This window comes from Barbus barbus (assembly GCF_936440315.1).
Source record: "Barbus barbus genome assembly, chromosome: 29".
NCBI classification, from domain to species: domain Eukaryota; kingdom Metazoa; phylum Chordata; class Actinopteri; order Cypriniformes; family Cyprinidae; genus Barbus; species Barbus barbus.
Window position 1 is genome coordinate 2951105 of NC_136757.1, and position 20736 is coordinate 2971840.

Below are 20736 nucleotides of genomic sequence, written 5' to 3' on the forward strand. Positions count from 1 at the left end.
ATTTTTATTTTTTGAGTGAGAGATCATCAGAAATTAACTGATATTATGATTAATCACGTTGCAACAACATTAATTGTTGATTGATTTCTTGACTTACAGTGAAAACGTTGATATCTAAGCTTACCAATCTCTGTTTGTTCACTTCATTTTAATGCACTGTTTTTTCCTTTGTCTTTTTCTGTTCTGCACCCCTTTCCCTCCCTATTCATTTGTAATTGTGTTTGTGACAATAAAGGGTGAGCTGCTGAAAAAAAAAAAAGAAGCTAAAACCATCTTAAGCTGGTTGGCTGGTTTTAGCTGGCCAGCTGAAGAAGTGGTCAAAACCTCACTAAAACCAGCCTGCAAAATAGCTATAAGTTTTCTTTTCATTAGTTTTGTGCAAATACACTTTGATTATTTATAACATTTTGTTAATGAAAATTTTCAGAGAGAGAGAGAGACGAAGAAGAAGAAATTAGAAATGTATCAAGACGTTTATACATAAAGAGGGGACTTTTATTTTGACGCGATGATGTGCTGTGTGTTTCCGCTCAGTGTTCCTGTGATCACGCCTAGTAAACCGAGTCACACGATCGTCTGATTGATCAGCGCTTTACTGTTCATTTAAAGCGCGTTTATTCTCCATATTTATAAGAATTCGCTTTTAAGATGCTTTTAAGAGCTTGTCGCTGAGGAAAAAGGTAGATAAACTTATTCCTTTCTCATTTCAGTGTGATTTAGATTAGGCCTGCTGATAAACTAACACATAGGCAAGCATGTTTACAATAGAGGACAGATTGCACATTTGTATATTTGATTAATCCTTTCAGGTTAACGCACAATTAAAAAATATAATAATATCTATTTATTATCTAGTATCGATTTTAACACTAAAATTGTCCAACCTCTATAAAACCCAGTGCTTTTGGATTATAACATTAACATTAAGTTGTTCACAGGTGCCTACAACTCGAATTTAAAATGTTCAATTTGTATAAAAATACATATATACATAGAAACTCATTTATAACATTAAGTTGTCAGTATTTCTTTTACCACCAAAAGACAATAAATGAACAAAAAACTGCTGTCCGAGCAGAAAACACATTTGTAAGTGTAAACAAAGGTGTTAATGTCAGTAGTAGATGTAAGCAGGCTGCATGTAAGTTAATGCGGTTTGTGATGGCACTTGTGATTTTTGTTATTACTAATGCTTTACAACAAAGTTGTTTACATGAACACTTGATTAAGTACCATGAATAAGCGAATATCTTTTTTTGCACATTTGTCCATCTTGGTTAAAGTTAAATTACAAATAATTAATACTCTTGTCCATTGTTAGTTAGTGCCTATTAATAACAAGAGTATAAGGTATTTATAATATAGATCATATGCTACTTTATTGTATTAATAGAAAAGAATCGGACCAATGATGATATATTAATGAATGCGCATCTGATTGACAGATAAACTGTACATTCTTATTTCAGGGTTGTTGGTTATGTTTTGATTATTTTAGCAAACAGTTTGCTTCAGTTTGACAGCGTCAAGTTAAAGAGGGTAAACTTTATCATTCAACTGAACTGTGCAAGTCCATAAAATAATTAATAATCAAGCCTTATCTAAGGGGAAGTGCCTAATTAAGATCTAGACATTGTAACAAAGCATTTAATATGCAGGCGAATGTGTGTGTGTTTTTTTTAAATATATATAAGTGTCCCATTTTTATGGAAATCCCACCCTGATAGCACATGTACATCACGGATACGTCTGCATTTACATCTGGAAGATGTTTTTTTTTTTTTTTAGAGTGTTTGCTCATCTGCAATTTGTGTATAGGATGTTTCCTTTTAGATGTCAAATAAACGTCTATTAGATGGTCTATAAGATGTTTGATTTAGAATGTAATGTAAAAGTGACATCTTACAGACGTCTGTCACATGTTTGTAGACAGCAGATGCTTTCCAGATCAAGTGATCTTTAACAGACACCTTGCAGACGTACATGTGCTATCTGTTAATCTTTAAACTTGAATGATATAACAGGATGTGTTACAAATATTTAAAATGATATAAATGTGTTTTATTTTGAAGAAGTCACGTGATTGGTTATGTAATATTAATATATTTTTGCATGTGTTATTGTTTGAGTGATGGAGAGGGTCTGGCATGGCCGGTGCTGTCACACAGGTGCCTCATAAACTGAGAAGCATTGGATCCAACCTCTCGCATCCAAACCCACCTTATGGCCTCCATCTACCCGCCCTCATTCGAAGACTCAGCTGAGGTGAAGGAGGGCTTCCTGTGCCCACTCTGCTTGAAGGACCTCCAGTCATTTTACCAACTACAAGGCCACTATGAAGAGGAGCACTCTGGTGACAACCGGCACGTTGGTGGTCAGCTGAAAAGTAAGCTGGAATTAAGTCTTAAGATTGATTCCCATTTCTCACAGTCCATTACAAAAATAGTGTCTCCTTTGTCACAGTGCTAAATGTATTACAAGCTGTGCTCCATTCGATCGTAAGTGCCATACGAAGTGGACTTCACAGTTTATTCCTCCTCCCATCTTAAGTGAGATTCCAGTCCGAAAGGAATGTACATGTTCAGTTTACGCACCAGTCATTGTGCTCTACCCCAGTACTGCAAGAAGTTATAAACTGAAAATGATTTGAGGCTTTAATTGAAGCGTCTTTTATTGAGTATACTTAGTCCCAGGTGTGATTTGTATGCAGTTGTTCACGGGTATACAGTGCACAAGATGTGTCTGTTACAGTGCAACTATCATGATTACAGTTAAATTGAACTGTATATAAAAATAATAATAACTGTAAAATGAATGTATTATAGGCTACACTACCATTCATTTTAAGATTTTTAAGAAGAAAAGAAATCTCTTCTGCTCGCCGAGGCTGCCTTTATTTGATGCAAAATAATGATAATATTGTGAGATATTTAGAATTCAAAATAACTGTTTTCTGTTTGAATATGTATTTTTTAAATGTAGCCTAATTATTTATTCCTGTGTTGGTAAATCTGAACCAGTTTCAGCATCATTACTCCTGTCTTCAGTGTCACATGATCCTTCAGAAATCACTCTAATATACTGATTTGTTATTATCATTGTTGCAAACAATTGTGTGCAGTTTTTCAGGGTTCTTTGATGAATAGAAAGTTCAAAAGAACAACATTTATTTTAGCATACAATTGTATTTAAAACTGTAAATACAACTGTCCAGAGCTTATATTTATTGACATAAATTTTATCGCGATCTTATCGCCCAGCCCTAGATGCAGGATGGTTTAATAAAACACAGGACAAATAATCAATTTCATATTGTTATCCTTTCTAAGGATTTCTTTGGTAGTTAAGTCATGCTTATTTGAAAGAAAGTCTATCCACCTTCATTTTAATGTAAGAGTGCCATTTGTGCAAGACATCCGGTGCCATTCTCTCCCATCTATTTTAGCTGTACAAAAACAGTCTGTTATGCTGTGTGATTGCAAACTGGTATTTTTTATCTTATTATTTTAATTTAATGAAGTTCCTTAGGGAGTTAGGGAGGAGCGAGCCCATCTAATCTTCCAATCAGCAACCAGAGTATATAGGCAGCTGCTTACCTCTCTTCAGTCTCAGCTGTTTCAGCATCCCTCCACCTCTCCAAATTTCCATCTTCATCCTAGGTTCCTTGTTATGGAAGCATATGTGTAGCTAAATTCAATTTGAAATGTAATATGCAAAATGGCAATGTATTTCTGTATTTAAATTGACATTTTCCCAAACATATGTGCAACATTTAGTGCAAAATGAAAATTCAGTTATATAATTTAAATTTGCCATTTTCTACACTAGTTTTAATATGCAAATTAAAAACATATTTGAAAGCTTTATAAGTTGGAAAATGAAAATGAAAATGTATTACCCAAATTGATTAGATATGTTTAACATGTCCAAGCAAAAACTGTAGCAAAATTATAATTGAAATGCTGTTTTCTTAAATGCATTTAGACTTAGGGGTAGGACACTTGGGATTGCATTTTCATCATAATACCGCGTGATAATAGGTTGTTTGCACATGACGTCATGGCTGTGGTGCGAAATGCAGCTGGAGGGCAGGAAGTGATTTTTCTCCATAATCAGTAGCAGAAACTCAAAATGCCTGTGTTTTGCATTGTTTATGGATGCTCAGATCGGTCAAACGGAGAAAACACAAGGAGCTTTTTTTGTGTATAAAAGTGTTGTTCATAAGGGAGGAAAAGTCAAGAAATTGACTGAAAAACGCAGGAAAATGTGGCTTGTAAACCTGCGTCTGTGGTCGGGAGGTGCCGAGTCGGATAATGCTTGTGTGTGCAAATGGTTAATATAAAATATCAAATCAGAATTTCAATAAAGGTTTTGATTTACATGCTGCTAACAGGACCAACTTACACAAACCCTGTATGCAGCAAAGTGTCAGGAGTGACTGAAAAAGAGAACGGATGAGATGGAGGAAAGTCTGTACTGTACTGGTTTAGACACTGTAACAAGAGAAAGATATAAACTGAAAAAGAAAACATAAGTTACGTGATCCTCATGTTATAAAGAGGAGCGATTTTTTTTTTTTTTTTTTACTAAATTGAAATACTTGCATGCCATTGAGGCGGTAGATATAGGCTAAGCAACTTACCTTATTTATATGAGGGATGCAGGATATGTCACTCCTGAAACTTGAACCCCTGCATACAGGGTTTGTGACTGTAGGTCCTGTTAGCAGCACGAAAACAACTTTTATTTAAATTCTGAATTGATTATAGCCTAGAAAGCAAACAAGTAGCGCTTCCATGTAATCACTAAAAAACGTTTACATTTATTGCAATCTCACATTGTTCCATTATAAACAATGAAGCTCTCTAAAATGCAAGTATAATATCTTATTTACATGTCTACGTGTGTCGTTTAGCACTGGGTGAATTTAGACTGTGTCACCCTTTATCTTAATATATTTCTTTATTAATATCTTAATGTATTATTATATGTTTTATTAACCATTTGCACACACAAGCATTATCCGACTCGGCTCCTCCCGACTAGTGGTCGACCGATATGGGTTTTTTGACAGCCGATGCCAATATCATGGAGTGCCCGATATATAGCCGATATAATTTTATTTACTTCTTAAAGACAAACTAACAGGTCTGTGAGAGCCAGAATTCTTGCTGGTTGGTAGGTGATCAAATACTTATTTCATGCAATAAAATGGAAATTAATTATTCAAAAATCATACAATGTGATTTTCTGGATTTTTTTTGTATATTCTGTCTCTCACAGTTGAGGTGTACCTACGATGAAAATTACAGATCTCTCCAAGTTTTTAATTTGCATTTTAAAACTAGTGTAGAAAATGGCAAATTTAAATTATATAATTGAATTTTCATTTTGCACTAAATGTTGCACATATGTATGGGAAAATGTAAATTTAAATACAGAAATAAATGGCCATTTTACATATTGCATTTCCATTTTGCATATTACATTTCAAATTGAATTTTCCTACACATATGCTTCCATACCTTGCCCTTTGTAATCATCCTTTATTAAGTCTCTGTGGAGGTATATCAGAGCTCGAGTTGAAGCTGCTTCATTGAGCCCCTCATCAGTGGACAGCAAGCCAAATAAGTTTAAATATAATTTCCTAAAAGATTTTATGGGCAAACAAACTTGCTAATTATCATAATATTAAACACACTAATTTGTAGCGCAAATAGTTTTACGGTTTAATGCACTTTGTTATTCTTTAGTTACTTACCTCTAGTGGCTAACAAAGCAGAAGTCTTGCATATTTAAAGAAAATAGCTTACTTCGGAGTTGCAAAATAAGATGGATAGTAGATTTCCTCAGTTATTTTTCACCAAGGACCAAATTCTGTCATCAATACATAACCAAGGCCTATGTGGTCCCACTGCTGCCAATTTTCCCAGTAGTGTTTTGACACACCGGGCTGCCAGTTGGCAGGAAAACACAGCATTCTGCAGCCATGGAAGCCAGTATAAACTGGACCAGAGATAGCAGATTCCACCCAACTTAAAAAGCCTCAGCATTCATCTAAAACGGTTTATGATCTGAGGTATAGTAAATGAGAGCATGCTATAAGCTTGTTGTTTTATACACCGACAGAGATTGAGGACCTAAACCAATGCAAAAGTATGTATTTAGGCAGCATACGCTGATTCTTCTAAAACACCATATTAGTTTACATCCTAGTTTTCTAGTAAGTGGAGGAACTGACATGTTCAATTAAGCATTTTTCACGTTGTTTTCTCAGGCCTGGTGCAAAAGGCAAAGAAAGCCAAAGACAAGCTGTTAAAGCGGGATGGAGATGAGCGGACAGACAGCAGCTATGAGTCATTTTATTATGGAGGAGTGGACCCCTACATGTGGGAGCCACAGGAGCTCGGTAAGATTCCTACTACCAAAGACAGATAAAAACATAATAATAATTAAGACAAAGCAAGATTTTTTTTATATATATAAAAATGTATGATGCAAAGCAAGACACGCTGGTCCTGTATCATAAGGTGTTAACTACAGTTGTCATTGTCAGACTGTAATAAGTCTTCTGTTAAAATAGGAGCCACCCGCAGTCACTTGGATTTTTTCAAGAAGCAGAGAGCTGCAAGAATTGACCATTATGTTATTGAAGTCAACAAATGCATTATACGACTGGAAAAGGTGAATATTTGTCTATTGTGTATTTTGTCTATTTGTCTATTGCGTATGTGAAAACAGACATGAATGCTTTGCCATGCACACTGCAAGTGCAAGGATTTGTTGTACAGTACATGCTTTGTCTGTTCTTGTGTTACTTTGGCTGTAACAAACTTCAGTACTCAAAGGAGCATTAAGTTATTATTTATAAAATATAAAAAATATAATGTTATTATTCAGGAAGCTAGCAAACTTGCAATATATTACAGTAGTTGACCTGAAAGACAAAACCGACTTTTCAGTTTACACTTATGCCGTAGCACCCCTTGTGCCAAAGCTTGAAATGCAGCAAATACTCAAAATGTGTTCTAACACATTTTGGAACGTAAACTTGCATAGCTAGAAATATCTGGATTCACATCTATTCATAAAATTTTGAATAGAACTGTCCGTTTGTTCAAATTGTTTAACATTACTACTTTACTTTTCATTCCCAGCTAACGTCCTTTGACAGAACCAACATGGATGCAGCGCAAATAAGATGTATGTGAACAAAATCTCACACATGTGCTTGGTACCATTTAAAGAATGACTTGAAATGTGATTACTATACTACTTTGTTTTCTCAGCACTTGAGAAGTCAGTGGTATCATGGGTGAACGATCAAGATGTGCCATTTTGCCCTGATTGTGGGGGCAAATTCAACATCCGCAACCGCCGCCACCATTGCAGACTCTGTGGCTCCATTATGTGCAGAAAGTGCACAGAGTTTATTCCACTGCCACTGGCATGTGAGTTACACATGTATAAATATGTTAGATTAAATTGAAAGTACTGTTCATTAAGATTTTCTTCAGTAAATCCTGTGTCCTGCCTTTTTTGACTTGCACAGAATAGATTGCATATGCTTTTTTTCTAGAAAATTGTGAGTTGCCTTTCTGTCTACTGCCTGCATTGACAGATACAAGACAGCATTCTAACTGAAATGCAATCCGATATGTTACTGATTTGGGAGAGTCTATACAGTAGTGATGGCAGGTCCAGTTGATTTCTGTGAAGCAGTTCTTTTGGGCTGTTTGTTTCACATGAGAGTAAAGTGACATATCTGACGCAGTAACTCACGGTACCTGCAAGGAGTTGGAGGGGATGGGGATTTAGTGTTAGTTTTTTCAGTTCTTTTTGTAAAATGTTGTAATATTCCAAATTAAATGTTAGTCAGAGTCATACCACCAAGTCTTTAAACATGTTTCCTGTGCATAATTGCTTCTTACGGCTATTATAATAGACTCAATTTCCTTTTCCCCCATCAGATAAAACAATCAAGTCATAAACATATTTCTTAACTGATTTTGTTTATACATTACATTTTGTCCCCTCAGTCAGATTCCAGTACACCCATAGTATCAGTGCACTCATTGGTTCTCAGTATTTCGAACATGCTCTTAGTTCAGTGTACTGTTGCTTCGAGAACTGCTTCTGTCCAAATTGCAAACTGGTTGGAGCAGAAGAGTTAGCAAAAGCAGATATCACTAGACTTAAATTACTCTATCTTTAGAGACAAAGTATCAGAAACATTTGAGAGACTGGTTATTTAAAATGATTGCTGACACAGGACAAGATGTATTACACATGATTCAATTAGATTTGGTGTACTGGATCAACCTGTTTGTTCATGAACCTGACCTCACTGTGATATTGGCAGAAACTCTGTGAGTTATACAAATGGTGTTCCTCACATCAAGGGGGCATACGGCTTGACTGCAGTAGTTTGATGTTTATATTTTCAAGGTTTCTGCAGGTCTTAAAATGCCTTAAAGGTAGGGTAGGCAATTTCGGAGAGACTAGCAATAGAAAGCTAGCTTTGAAAGCATAAGATCCCACCCTCACTGCAAATCACTGTCCAAAGCCACACCTCCTCCAAAACACACAAACGCACACAGGCAGACCTAAGGCTAACCAGCGACACGATGAGACACGTTGTTGGTGGATTACCCGGCGCTGTCAGATTGCCTCATGTCTCAGTACAGTATAAAGCGCATAATATTACAGTATTGCCTTTCATTCTTGCTCGGTCTGCAATAGCGTAATGAAACGCGCTGATGACGTATCATGCTTGCGTGAACGGGGTGCGTGGAGGTATGCAAATACATATGCTGACAGACAGGTAGGACAGCCTATCGTAATCCTCAGACCGAGGAATATGATTGGACGAACATTTTATGGTCCTATGCCTTCCACAGACTATATAAATACACTTGGACCACTTAACTGAGTGATTGCTATCTGGATGTGAAGAGACATTCAACCAGCATAACAAAAAATGTTTTTGAACCATATCACCTACCCTGCCTTTTCACCCTTCAACAAATTAAGGATTTGAATTGGAGCAGACATGGCATTAAATACTGCATGCATGAAGTGCAGCTAATGCAACTTATTGTGTGCTCCATAGACATTTACATTCAGAGAACATTTTTATGGCTTGTGGACCCTTCAATTGATGCCTTAAATTTTCTGTAATTGGGTCTTAAAATTATCAAAAAAAAAATATTTTCTTAAAAACTTGCAGAAACCCTGACAATATGCTACTCCGATTAGCATAAACATATCACAAACGTCTAGGGGGATTTTTTTTTTTTGGCATTAAATGAAGTAGCTTTAACTACTTGTTGGTCATCTCGAGCAGGTAGGTCAGTTTCAGAACGTACTATAATGTGCTTTCAGATAAATTAACCAGTGGAACAAGGGAGGCCCTGTGGGCTCCTGGCCAGAGTGGGTCTCCTGGAACTGCAGGCCCAGTGACGCAGCAGACTTCTCGCCGCAGCTCCATTAGCAGCATCTCATCTGTCACCTCTGTGTTGGAGGAGAAAGACGAGGACCGTGTACGTTGTTGCCATCACTGCATGGACGCACTTTTCCGGCATCAGCGCAAGCTAGAGGAAAAAGACCACATGCCTGATATCGTCAAACTCTATGAGGTACAAACTTTAGAGTCAAACATTTTTTGTTAAACATCATGTTTAATATAATTTAATTAGTTTTCTTAGGGTTTTTTTTATCCCAGAGTAAACATAAATGTGTAAATCACATATTTATCCCAACTGTGTTCATTAGAAGTGAATGTTTTTGGAAAACACTTCTTGATGTTCTCAATGGAAAAAATGGCAGAAAGAGAGCCATGTTTTCTCACATACTCAAAAGAGAGAAAGCGAAAGTGTTACCAGTTAGAACTGCCATGCTACATGTGCTAAATGGTGTTCTTTCTTCTTGTCAAAATGAGTTTGGATGGCCTTATTATTTTAGCCACTTTGTGTAAAACAACAGTAGACAGAGTTAATGCACAAGTGGCAATTACATTAGCTAATGATCCCCTATCACTGTCCACCTTTTGATTTTAACAAATCGTTTGAGCAAATGCACAGATGTGTAGATTTTGTGTAATTAAATATTGAATGACCAGTATTGAAATATTGAATGACCAGTAATGTCTCATGCAGCCAATAGTTTAATATAACAAATGCATCATACATTTTCATAATACATATTAGACCATGCTGAACAAAAGTCCTGAATGACTAATAAATAAATGCATATAAATTGGTCAACTGTTTCATTAAGCCCTTCTATACCAGTGGAGACTCCATGCTTGTTGACTTTACAGTAAAAACACATAATATTGGAAGAGATGTATGGCAGTTGTATCACATCCACATGGGCCATTGTTGCTTGATGATTGGACCCTGATGATTGCTGCTTGCAGCTATATATTTTTGTAATGGTAGCTCTTAATATACACAGCATACAGGTACATCTCAAAAAAATATAATATTGTGAAAAAGTTTATTTTTTCTTGTAACATTTCAAAAAGTGAAACTTTCATATATTTTAGATTCATTACATGTAAAGTAAAACATTTCAAAAGTTTTTTTGTTTTAATTTTGATGATTAGAGCTTACAGCTCATGAAAGTCAAAAATCAGTATCTCAAAATATTAGAATATTTACATTTGAGTTTCAATTAATGACCATCCCTACAGTATAAATTCAGAGTATCTCTTATTCTTTGAAACCACAATAATGGGGAAGACTGCTGAATTGGCAATGATCCAGAAGACAATCATTGACGCCCTCCACAAAGAGGGTAAGTCACAGAGGGTCATTACTGAAAGAAGTGGCTGTTTACAGAGTGCTGTATCAAAGCATATTAAATGCAAAGTTGACTGAAAGGAAGAATTTGGTTAGGAAAAGGTGCACAAGCAACAGGGATGACCGCAAGCTTGAGAAAACTGTCAAGCAAAGCTGATTCAAACACTTGTGAGAGCTTCACAAGGAGTGGACTGAAGCTGGAGTCAGTGCATCAAGAGTCTCCACGCTCAGACGTCTTCAGGAAAAGGGCTACCAAGCCACTTCTGAACCAGAGACAACGTCAGAAGCATCTTACCTGGGCTGTGGAGAAAAATAACTGGACTGTTGCTCAGTTGTACAAAGTCCTCTTTTCAGATGAAAGTAAATTTTGCATTTCATTTGTAAATCAAGGTCCCAGAGTCTGGAGGAAGAGTGTAGAGGCACAGAATCCATGTTGCTTGAAGTTCAGTGTGAAGTTTCCACAGTCAGAGATGATTTGGGCTGCCATGTCATCTGCTGGTGTTGGTCAACTGTGTTTTCTGAAGTCCACAGTCAACGCAGCCATCTACCAGGAAATTTTAGAGCACTTCATGCTTCCTTCTGCTGACAAGCTTTATGGAGATGCTGATTTCATTTTCCAGCAGGACTTGGCACCTGCCCACACTGCCAAAGGTACCAAAAGCTGGTTCAATGACCATGCTGTTACTGTGCTTGATTGGCCAGCAAACTCGCCTGATCTGAACCCCATAGAGAAGATAAGAGACACCAGACCCAACAATGCAGATGACCTGAAGGCCGCTATCAAAGCAACCTGGGCTTCCATTACACCTGAGCAGTGCCACAGGCTGATTGCCTCCATGTCACGCTGCATTGATGCAGTAATTCATGCAAAAGGAGGCCCAACCAAGTATTGAGTGCATAGAAATGAACATACTTTTCAGAAGCCTGACATTTTTTTAAAATATCCTTTTTTTATTTATCTTATGTACTATTCAAATTTTCTGAGACACTGAATGTTGGGTTTTCATTATCTGTAAGTCATAATCATCAAAAATTCAAGAAATAAAGGCTTATAAAAATATTTCACTCTGTGTAATGAATCTGTATAATATATGGGTTTCACTTTCTGAAATGAGTGACAAAAAATATTGACCTTTTTTACGATATTCTAATTTTTTGAGATGTACCTGTAGTCTTTAGTCATAGTATTGTTTGCTTTTGCTGTGCAGAGGTTAAGGACATGTATGGAGAAAGTTGAAGCTAAGGCTCCAGAGTACACTCGCATGGCAGAGTCTCTCAAGTAAGCCCTACAAATGCAAAAGCACTACAAATGTACATTTGTTCACTTCTTTAATGATATTCTAACACCTAACGCCACATCCCAAACATTGCCAGACTCCAAAGTTTTCTCTGTATTGTGTAGTGCTGGGGAGATGACCTGTAATCTAGAGAATGCTGCTTCTCTAAGGATGGAGATACAGAAATACTATGAGCTCATTGATGTTCTGAGGTAGGCAAGACTAAAGACGTACTGTGTTGTGATGGACATGTCTAAATCAGGATTCACAGAATGCATTTCTGTGGGGGGGTTTTGGCACTAGTAAGAAGATACTCACACTCGGACTAAAAGAAGAGGTCCAGCCTCACCCGAAAGCCCTGCAGCTGCAAAGGATGGTGCGCTACACAGCTACACTTTTTATACAGGTGAAATGTTTATTGACATTTTTGAAATCTGCAAGAGGTTTACAAACTTGTGGGTAAAATTATATAAATATGGAAGCTCAAATTCTCCGTTCAACACTTACACCTGTAGGAGAAACTGTTGGGACTGACGTCGCTCCCCACCAAGGAGAAATATGATGAGCTTAAAGAGAAGAGAAGAGAGGAGCAGGAGAAAAGGACACAGCAGGAGAGACAGGTGACTAAACAGCAATGTGATGCTATTCGGTTTCTCATATCAATCCTTTTTATTTTGCTAAACAATTTTTCTTTTTTTATAAAACCTTAAGTGAATCAATGGTGATTCTAATGACTCAATTCCAAAACCTTTTGAGCTTAAATTGTATGTCACACGTTGCACATATTTGTGTACACATTCTTCATTGTTTCTCAGTTTTAGGGCTTTAATTTCCTTACACCAAATTTCCTAGGAAGCTTTTCTACAACAGTTCTCTGATTGTGTCTGCTGAAAGGTTATGTCTTCTGAGGGCACTGTTTTTATTGTGGGCTGTACTATCAATTATTTTGTGACATATATTATCATCTATCTATGTTTAACAGATCCTGTTTCATCTAAATCTATTACAATCTGAGAGAACATGATCTGACTAAATGGAGGGTTGGTTTATATCGTAAAAAATAATAATCAGGAAAGACCTAGAAGGCTGTTGAATTATGAGCCAGCAGAAGCTTATAGACTGGATGACACCCAGCCATATACAGGTCCTTCTCAAAAAATTAGCATATTGTGATAAAGTTCATTATTTTCTGTAATGTACTGATAAACATTAGACTTTCATATATTTTAGATTCATTACAACACAACTGAAGTAGTTCAAGCCTTTTATTGTTTTAATATTGATGATTTTGGCATACAGCTCATGAAAACCCAAAATTCCTATCTCAAAAAATTAGCATATCATGAAAAGGTTCTCTAAACGAGCCATTAACCTAATCATCTGAATCAACTAATTAACTCTAAACACCTGCAAAAGATTCCTGAGGCTTTTAAAAACTCCCAGCCTGGTTCATTACTCAAAACCGCAATCATGGGTAAGACTGCCGACCTGACTGCTGTCCAGAAGGCCATCATTGACACCCTCAAGCAAGAGGGTAAGACACAGAAAGAAATTTCTGAACGAATAGGCTGTTCCCAGAGTGCTGTATCAAGGCACCTCAGTGGGAAGTCTGTGGGAAGGAAAAAGTGTGGCAGAAAACGCAGCACAACGAGAAGAGGTGACCGGACCCTGAGGAAGATTGTGGAGAAGGACCGATTCCAGACCTTGGGGGACCTGCGGAAGCAGTGGACTGAGTCTGGAGTAGAAACATCCAGAGCCACCGTGTACAGGCGTGTGCAGGAAATGGGCTACAGGTGCCGCATTCCCCAGGTCAAGCCACTTTTGAACCAGAAACAGCGGCAGAAGCGCCTGACCTGGGCTACAGGGAAGCAGCACTGGACTGTTGCTCAGTGGTCCAAAGTACTTTTTTCAGATGAAAGCAAATTTTGCATGTCATTCGGAAATCAAGGTGCCAGAGTCTGGAGGAAGACTGGGGAGAGGGAAATGCCAAAATGCCTGAAGTCCAGTGTCAAGTACCCACAGTCAGTGATGCTGGTGTTGGTCCACTGTGTTTTATCAAGGGCAGGGTCAATGCAGCTAGCTATCAGGAGATTTTGGAGCACTTCATGCTTCCATCTGCTGAAAAGCTTTATGGAGATGAAGATTTCATTTTTCAGCACGACCTGGCACCTGCTCACAGTGCCAAAATCACTGGTAAATGGTTTACTGACCATGGTATTACTGTGCTCAATTGGCCTGCCAACTCTCCTGACCTGAACCCCATAGAGAATCTGTGGGATATTGTGAAGAGAAAGTTGAGAGACGCAAGACCCAACACTCTGGATGAGCTTAAGGCCGCTATCGAAGCATCCTGGGCCTCCATAACACCTCAGCAGTGCCACAGGCTGATTGCCTCCATGCCACGCCGCATTGAAGCAGTCATTTCTGCACAAGGATTCCCGACCAAGTATTGAGTGCATAACTGAACATAATTATTTGAAGGTTGACTTTTTTTGTATTAAAAACACTTTTCTTTTATTGGTCGGATGAAATATGCTAATTTTTTGAGATAAGAATTTTGGGTTTTCATGAGCTGTATGCCAAAATCATCAATATTAAAACAATAAAAGGCTTGAACTACTTCAGTTGTGTGTAATGAATCTAAAATATATGAAAGTCTAATGTTTATCAGTACATTACAGAAAATAATGAACTTTATCACAATATGCTAATTTTTTGAGAAGGACCTGTATATCCTTGCAATATGTGTATTATGCCTTATGATGCTTCATGCAAGAATCTCTCGTTACTCCCATAATTTGCATGCATTCCAGTGAATTAATAATTGGATATATCATAGATTAAATCGGGTGAGCAGACCACAAATGCACAGTATATGTTGTCTTTTTTCATATTGTTCCAGTGGAATACCAAGGAAAAATAAAAATAATCAGGAGGAAGTGACTTTAATGCACACAAATATCCACATAATTACTCAGTTTGTGTGTTAGGTTCCTGTGAGATGATCCAATGAACATATTGAATTAATCGCACCTGATGATCAGTCCTGCGCAGAACTTGCTCAGCTTAAACAAACCGGTCATTGAATTTGATTAATCAAGTCAGTGCATTTATTTTAAGAATCGGATCAATGAAGCACTGGATTCTGATTGATTAATCTGTAGTCTAGATATGAATTTCTTAATCATGTTTTTATTCTTGCACAATAACACTTTTACAAAAAAGATGGTGCATAAAAAGCATTTTTATTATTTTGCAGGTCATATTGTAACACTTTACTTTTCTTATGCAACTTAGGCAGGCCTGGAGGCACATAAACGCCGATTGGAAAATGAAAATAACCTGGGTGCACACGAGGATGTTCCAGGTCCACGCATGACCAAAGCCGGTGGCTGGCTGCCACAATCAGACACTCTGCATACTCGCTCTGAGCTGGACGACCCTCTCCTGCAACAGATCAACAACATAGAGTCGTTCTTACGGCAGGCGCGCTCCGCAAACCGCACCGATGAAGTGGCCATGCTGGAGGAGAACCTGCGGCAGCTGCAGGACGAGTTTGATGCTCAGCAGACCAGTCGAGCCATCCAGCTTTCACAGAGGCTGGCTGAGGAGACCGACCTGCAGCAGACACAAATCGAACATCTGCAGCAAAGAGAGCTCCAGCACAGAACCCAATCTAAAATCTCCTCCTTGGATTTCAGAGACCAAGAAAATGTTCCGAAAAGAGAAGAGGAGGAAGGTGACTTGGGAAAACATTTGATCGGAAGCCCTGGGTCTTCAAAGTCTTTGTCACGTCTATTAGGAAACTCTCCTCCCTTAGACAGGCAAAGAGATGAACATACACCAACTCCACCCGCCAGAAACCCCTTTGATGAGGAGCATTTCTCTCCTGTTGAGGAAGCACCGACAAATTCTCAGACATCCAATGGAAAGAAAGAGTACAACCCGTTTGAGGAAGAAAACGATGAAGTGGAAGATCCAGATACGGGTAAAGCGAAGTCTCCTAGAAATCCTTTTGAAGATGACGATTATGAAGATAGAGGTAACCCTTTTAAAGAGGTTTCCGATGAGGTTCCGGCTGCCTCAACCAATCCGTTTGATGAAGAGGATGATGAGGATGGCACAGCAGTCGATGACATGATTGAGGAAGAGCTACTTCTACAACAGATCAATAACATCCGGGCATATATCTTTGACGCCAAGCTGAGCGGACGTTCTGATGAAGTGGAGCTTTTGTCAGAGAACCTAAAGGAGCTGCAACAAACACTACAAGAGCAGAAAAGAAAAAAATAGTGGCCGTCACAAACTTATTTTGTTTGTTTTGTAATTGATGAGGCTTGTTTTCAGTTACAGATAACTGTGTAAGGCAAGCTACTGATGCACTAGACAAAAAAATAAAACTAATTTGAAGTTTCTGCAAGAACGCATAGTAGTAGGAACAGACCATTCTTGATCAGAACAACTTAATTTCTGGTAAAAACTTGTAATTTAATTAATAAATAAAAAACAGTAAGTCTTAGGATTGGTAAATATTCAAGTATTTTATGTGAACAAAATCTTAAAATGTAGTCTTAAGTCATATAAATGGGTAAGTTTTATGGAAGTGGTTGAAATATCTGAAGTTAAGATTGTCTGTTCAACAAAGTCAGTATTTCATGCACATTGCTGCTTTGATTCAGAATACATTTTGCTTTAGAATTTTAAGAAAATCTAAGTTTATGTATCGAAGTTTTGCATGAACGCACACCTGCAGCTTTGAACTTTTTTTATTACTATATTTTATTATATTGATCTAATGGATAACCAGCACTTCACTAAATAGAAATCCTGATTTCTTTATTTCTATCCTTGAAACATCAAAGGAATAGTTCACTCAAACATGAAAATCATTTCACGTTTTTCTATGTCTTTGGAACACAAAATGTATTTAAGAAGGTTTCAACTGTTTTTGTCCATACAATTGAATTTGATGCTGTCAAAAACAAAAATCTCACAATTATACATTTTTGGGTGAATCTGTTTAATATTACAGATTTGCCTAATCAGTGTCAAATGTCTGTAATTTAGTCTGTATATATTTGCATTGTTTTATACCATCAGTAGTACTGATTTCTGTTGCACTTAAATGATTTAGCAATTATACAAATACATCTAATGCTATGGAAACCAGTGTTGAAGTAACAAACCTATGCATATGGTCATCATAATTGCCTGCTGCTCCTCTAAATAGCTGTGCTATTTGTATGTTAAATCTCCTAAATTTTTCTTGCATGTTTCATTAATGCTTCATTTATGTGTACCCACCTCAAAAAGACATGGAAACACAACTGATGAGTTCAGTCTTGTATTAACTCAAGGCTTTCCTGGACAGTGAGAACAGACAGCAACGCTGTGGCTGAATGTAATGCTTTTTGTAGTTGTATTTCTGTTTTTGTCATCAGAGAAGCATCTTGTGACTAACAACCTATCCAATAACTTTTGGATAATGTTGTGTTTACACTGAGCAATATCAGGTATCATAAATGTAACACTAACAATTAATAAAATTCAGTTTCATTCGCTGAATGAAAATGTGGTGAGAATTTTCTTTAGGTATTAATTTTGTAGGTATTCACTCAAGAAAATCAAGATTTATAAAATTTTTTTTTATAAACGTTTTTTTTTTTTTTGCAAGTTTGCTTTCCATAAAATCATGCTCATCAAACCCACCAGAAAAAGGTTACGGACCATTACAATTTTTTTTTTTTTTTTTAAGCGTCCAATGCGTTTTCACATTCATCCCAAACAGTCTCTACTCATCAGAGGCTGCAGCCAGTTTAGCTCTGTATTTGCCAGTCATCTCTTTGGGAAGCGGGACAAAACCAGGATGAGGAACTTGGCCCTCCACTTCACTGATACACTCCCGCAGGAAGTATTTCTTGGGCCCAAAGTTAGCGGGGTTAGACAACTCCATTTTAGCCAGAGCTTCAGCTTCAAGAACTTTACTGTGGGCAGAAAGAGACATAGAGGGTAAGCAAGAGTACAGACAAGGGACCCGTTCAAATGGTAATACTGGTATTAGCACTGGTTGGACACTAGGTGGTGCTAAAAGCTTTCATGCACATTAAAATGATTTCTGATAGAACCTCAGATTTGCTCTCTACATATTTTAGTGTAAACTTACGCTTAGGCTAGTACCTCTGATCGACATGTGCACTGGCCAACTATCCATAGGAAGTTATAGGGTCTATACAATCTAGCCAATGAGATTAGATTACTTTACTGGATCAATTTAACTGAAAATTAAAATGGATATTTCAAAACAACAACAACAACAAAAAAAGTTAAACACCCAGCCAGCACTTAAATGGCAAAATGCCGCGGTTTCAGATAACTTACTATTTAACTTATCACTATAATACTTAAATTAGGTTCTTTTTTTTACTGAGCTTCGTCACTGTGAAGCAACAAATATATTTTTAATCAAAGTAATATATTAGTATATATAATATAGTTTTTTAATTATGTGTCTGATTTGGATTTTTGAGCATCTAATGGTTGCACAGCACAGTCTTCCTCGGACAAACACACACAGTTGGAGCGATTATATAAACTGTTTGGTTAGCATGGTCTGTGGCAGACTTTTCTTCCTGTCAGGGAAACTTTAAAAAACTACAAGTTAATATTTAATGACAAACTATAAAGACAATTTTGTATTTTTTGCTCCATTTTGCTAACAAAAATGTTTCCAATCAAAGCCATGTTTGTGCATCGCTGCAGGAGCATACAGCAGAACTGAATGAATCAGGTGAGTCAATGATTCACGGACCCATTCATACGCTTCTTAGGGCACTTGACCACTTGTCCACTACCCAGTGGACAATTGATGTTGAAAATCAGGTAAAACATGCAAATCAAAATGATGTCAAAAACTTAACATGATGTTTATTTCGATGTAAATTAAACCTCAAACGTATTGACCTACATATACATTAAACCAATTTCAGTGTGGGATTAGCTTCACCCAATTACCTCTAGAAGAAAATGCCGTCCAAACTGATGTTACAGCATCTTTATCAAGTCTTAATGTCAAATTGATTTAGGAAGTTGATCCCACACTGAATTTGGCTGTATGTAGTACGGCAGTCGCAGTGAAGAAACTTCCCTTGCGAATTTGAGTGCCACAATATGCGGTAATTAACAAAATGGCGTTTAACTTTAAATCACACAAAACTCTACTTAATGATGTAGTGGCCCTAGAGGACGGCACTCTAGTAATGCCAAGGACATGGCTTCAATTACTGGGAATCTGATTCAATCTATACCTTGAACACAATAAGTTGCTTTGGATCAAAGCGGCTGCCAAGTGCATAAATGCCTCTTACTCTGACTTGCCAAGGATCATCTTCACATGGGTCATAATGTCTTTGTGGTCTTTTCCTTCTACGTCCACCAACACTTGCTCTCCATCATCTAAACACAGCATTAAAATGAGAAGACACCACAGCGAGGGAAAACAATATTAAAAATAAAGAAACAAACGACTTACCGAGGTAAAATTGGAGAAAGGATGAGGGTGTCATGTTTTTGAACATCATTATTTGAACCCAGGGATTTTTGTACTGGATTTGAGGAATATTGAAGAACACAAACTTCCTGTCAAACAATATTATGCATTAACATCATGCTTCTCATACACGGCTGGCTTTGTATCTGTAAACAATTATTGTCCTTTTTTTTCTCCTACAAACTTCTTGATTACATGTAGTTAATGTTCTTCTATTCACATTTTATTTCATTCTAACTAATCTAATTTAATGCAGATATCAAAATACTTTCAGGTTATTTAAAACACAAAACACTCTTTCAATAAAAAAAATCATTAAAAACCCAAATCTGCTTGCATGCATGGCAAATAAAGTCAGCTAACCTTGCTCCTTCACTCAGATCTCCATGTGTGTTATAATTGACAGTCATAATCTTCACAGATTTTTTAAACACGACTTCTCCTTTCTGCAGATACTCTAGTGTCCTCCGTATTGGGAATCTTCCCTTCATCGGCATGATTAAACTATAAATTTGTGCAAATTATGTCACTAAATGATCCAAAGACGTGAACCCAATACATCGGCTCATGCTGCTCCTGCTTCGCGACAACGTCTTTTCAACCCAGACACAGCGTCTAGCGCCACCTAGAGGACTGGAGAAGAACACTTTAGCACTGGGACCAACAGATTAAATCAAAAGAATTTACATACAATTAAATTATTAAATACGTAATGATTTAAAGTACAATAAAAAAGTAAGCATAAATTTGGCGTGAAATACTTTATTTCTTCATGTTAAATAAAAAAAAAAAAAAACACATGAAACGCCTTAAAATACAAAGGAGAAAATATTAAAGAGAAAAGAGTGAAATTGCACATTGACACTGAGAGCCAATTTCAGATTTCTCCAAAGATGTTTGACTGGGTTCAAGTTCAAATCAGACGGTTCATCACGATTCTGTTTCATCACGATTCTCATACAGCGAAGTATTTGACGATGCCTCAAAACATTAGATTCAGGAGTATCGATTATCGATACATCATTTTTATTGACTCACAGATGCTAAATATATGAACATTTATCGTAAATTTGCACATCCTGTACCCCAAGTGGAACATTCACAATTA

At 37.1% G+C, this 20736-nt stretch overlaps 2 protein-coding genes across 3 annotated transcripts; one reads left to right on the forward strand and one right to left on the reverse strand.

Moving 5' to 3' along the window:
- The first annotated feature begins 507 nt into the window (after window positions 1-507).
- Window positions 508-17645, forward strand: LOC306849794 (rabenosyn-5-like). The gene is made up of 12 exons (XM_079385112.1): window positions 508-680; window positions 2130-2386; window positions 6278-6409; window positions 6584-6684; window positions 7158-7203; window positions 7290-7451; window positions 9385-9638; window positions 12014-12084; window positions 12208-12294; window positions 12386-12488; window positions 12598-12702; window positions 15380-17645. Exons 2-12 carry the CDS (start codon window positions 2224-2226, stop codon window positions 16373-16375), a joined length of 2220 nt encoding a protein of 739 aa, XP_079241238.1. The 5' UTR covers window positions 508-680; window positions 2130-2223; the 3' UTR covers window positions 16376-17645.
- Window positions 15310-20232, reverse strand: LOC306849795 (small ribosomal subunit protein mS25-like). Of its 2 annotated transcripts, XR_013782369.1 has the most exons (5): window positions 19992-20231; window positions 19611-19717; window positions 19447-19534; window positions 17792-18066; window positions 15310-16348 (listed from the first exon to the last, which is right to left on the reverse strand). XR_013782369.1 is itself a non-coding variant. In XM_079385113.1 (4 exons), exons 1-4 carry the CDS (start codon window positions 20123-20125, stop codon window positions 17874-17876), a joined length of 522 nt encoding a protein of 173 aa, XP_079241239.1. In that variant the 5' UTR covers window positions 20126-20232; the 3' UTR covers window positions 16534-17873. The 2 variants fall into 2 exon arrangements, 1 of the variants encoding a protein (XP_079241239.1); XM_079385113.1 differs by lacking the exon at window positions 15310-16348 and having other exon boundaries at window positions 16534-18066; window positions 19992-20232.
- Between the last annotated feature and the right edge of the window lie 504 nt (window positions 20233-20736).

Coding starts and splice junctions, on each gene's coding strand:
- LOC306849794 (XM_079385112.1), top strand. CDS start 2,224: ATGGCCTCCATCTACCCGCCCTCATTCGAAGACTCAGCTGAGGTGAAG. Junction 12,295..12,385: donor GAGCTCATTGATGTTCTGAG/GTAGGCAAGACT, acceptor TTTTGGCACTAG/TAAGAAGATACTCACACTCG. Junction 12,703..15,379: donor GGACACAGCAGGAGAGACAG/GTGACTAAACAG, acceptor TATGCAACTTAG/GCAGGCCTGGAGGCACATAA.
- LOC306849795 (XM_079385113.1), bottom strand. CDS start 20,125: ATGCCGATGAAGGGAAGATTCCCAATACGGAGGACACTAGAGTATCTG. Junction 19,535..19,610: donor CTTTCTCCAATTTTACCTCG/GTAAGTCGTTTG, acceptor TGCTGTGTTTAG/ATGATGGAGAGCAAGTGTTG. Junction 18,067..19,446: donor ATGATCCTTGGCAAGTCAGA/GTAAGAGGCATT, acceptor TTCTGCCCACAG/TAAAGTTCTTGAAGCTGAAG.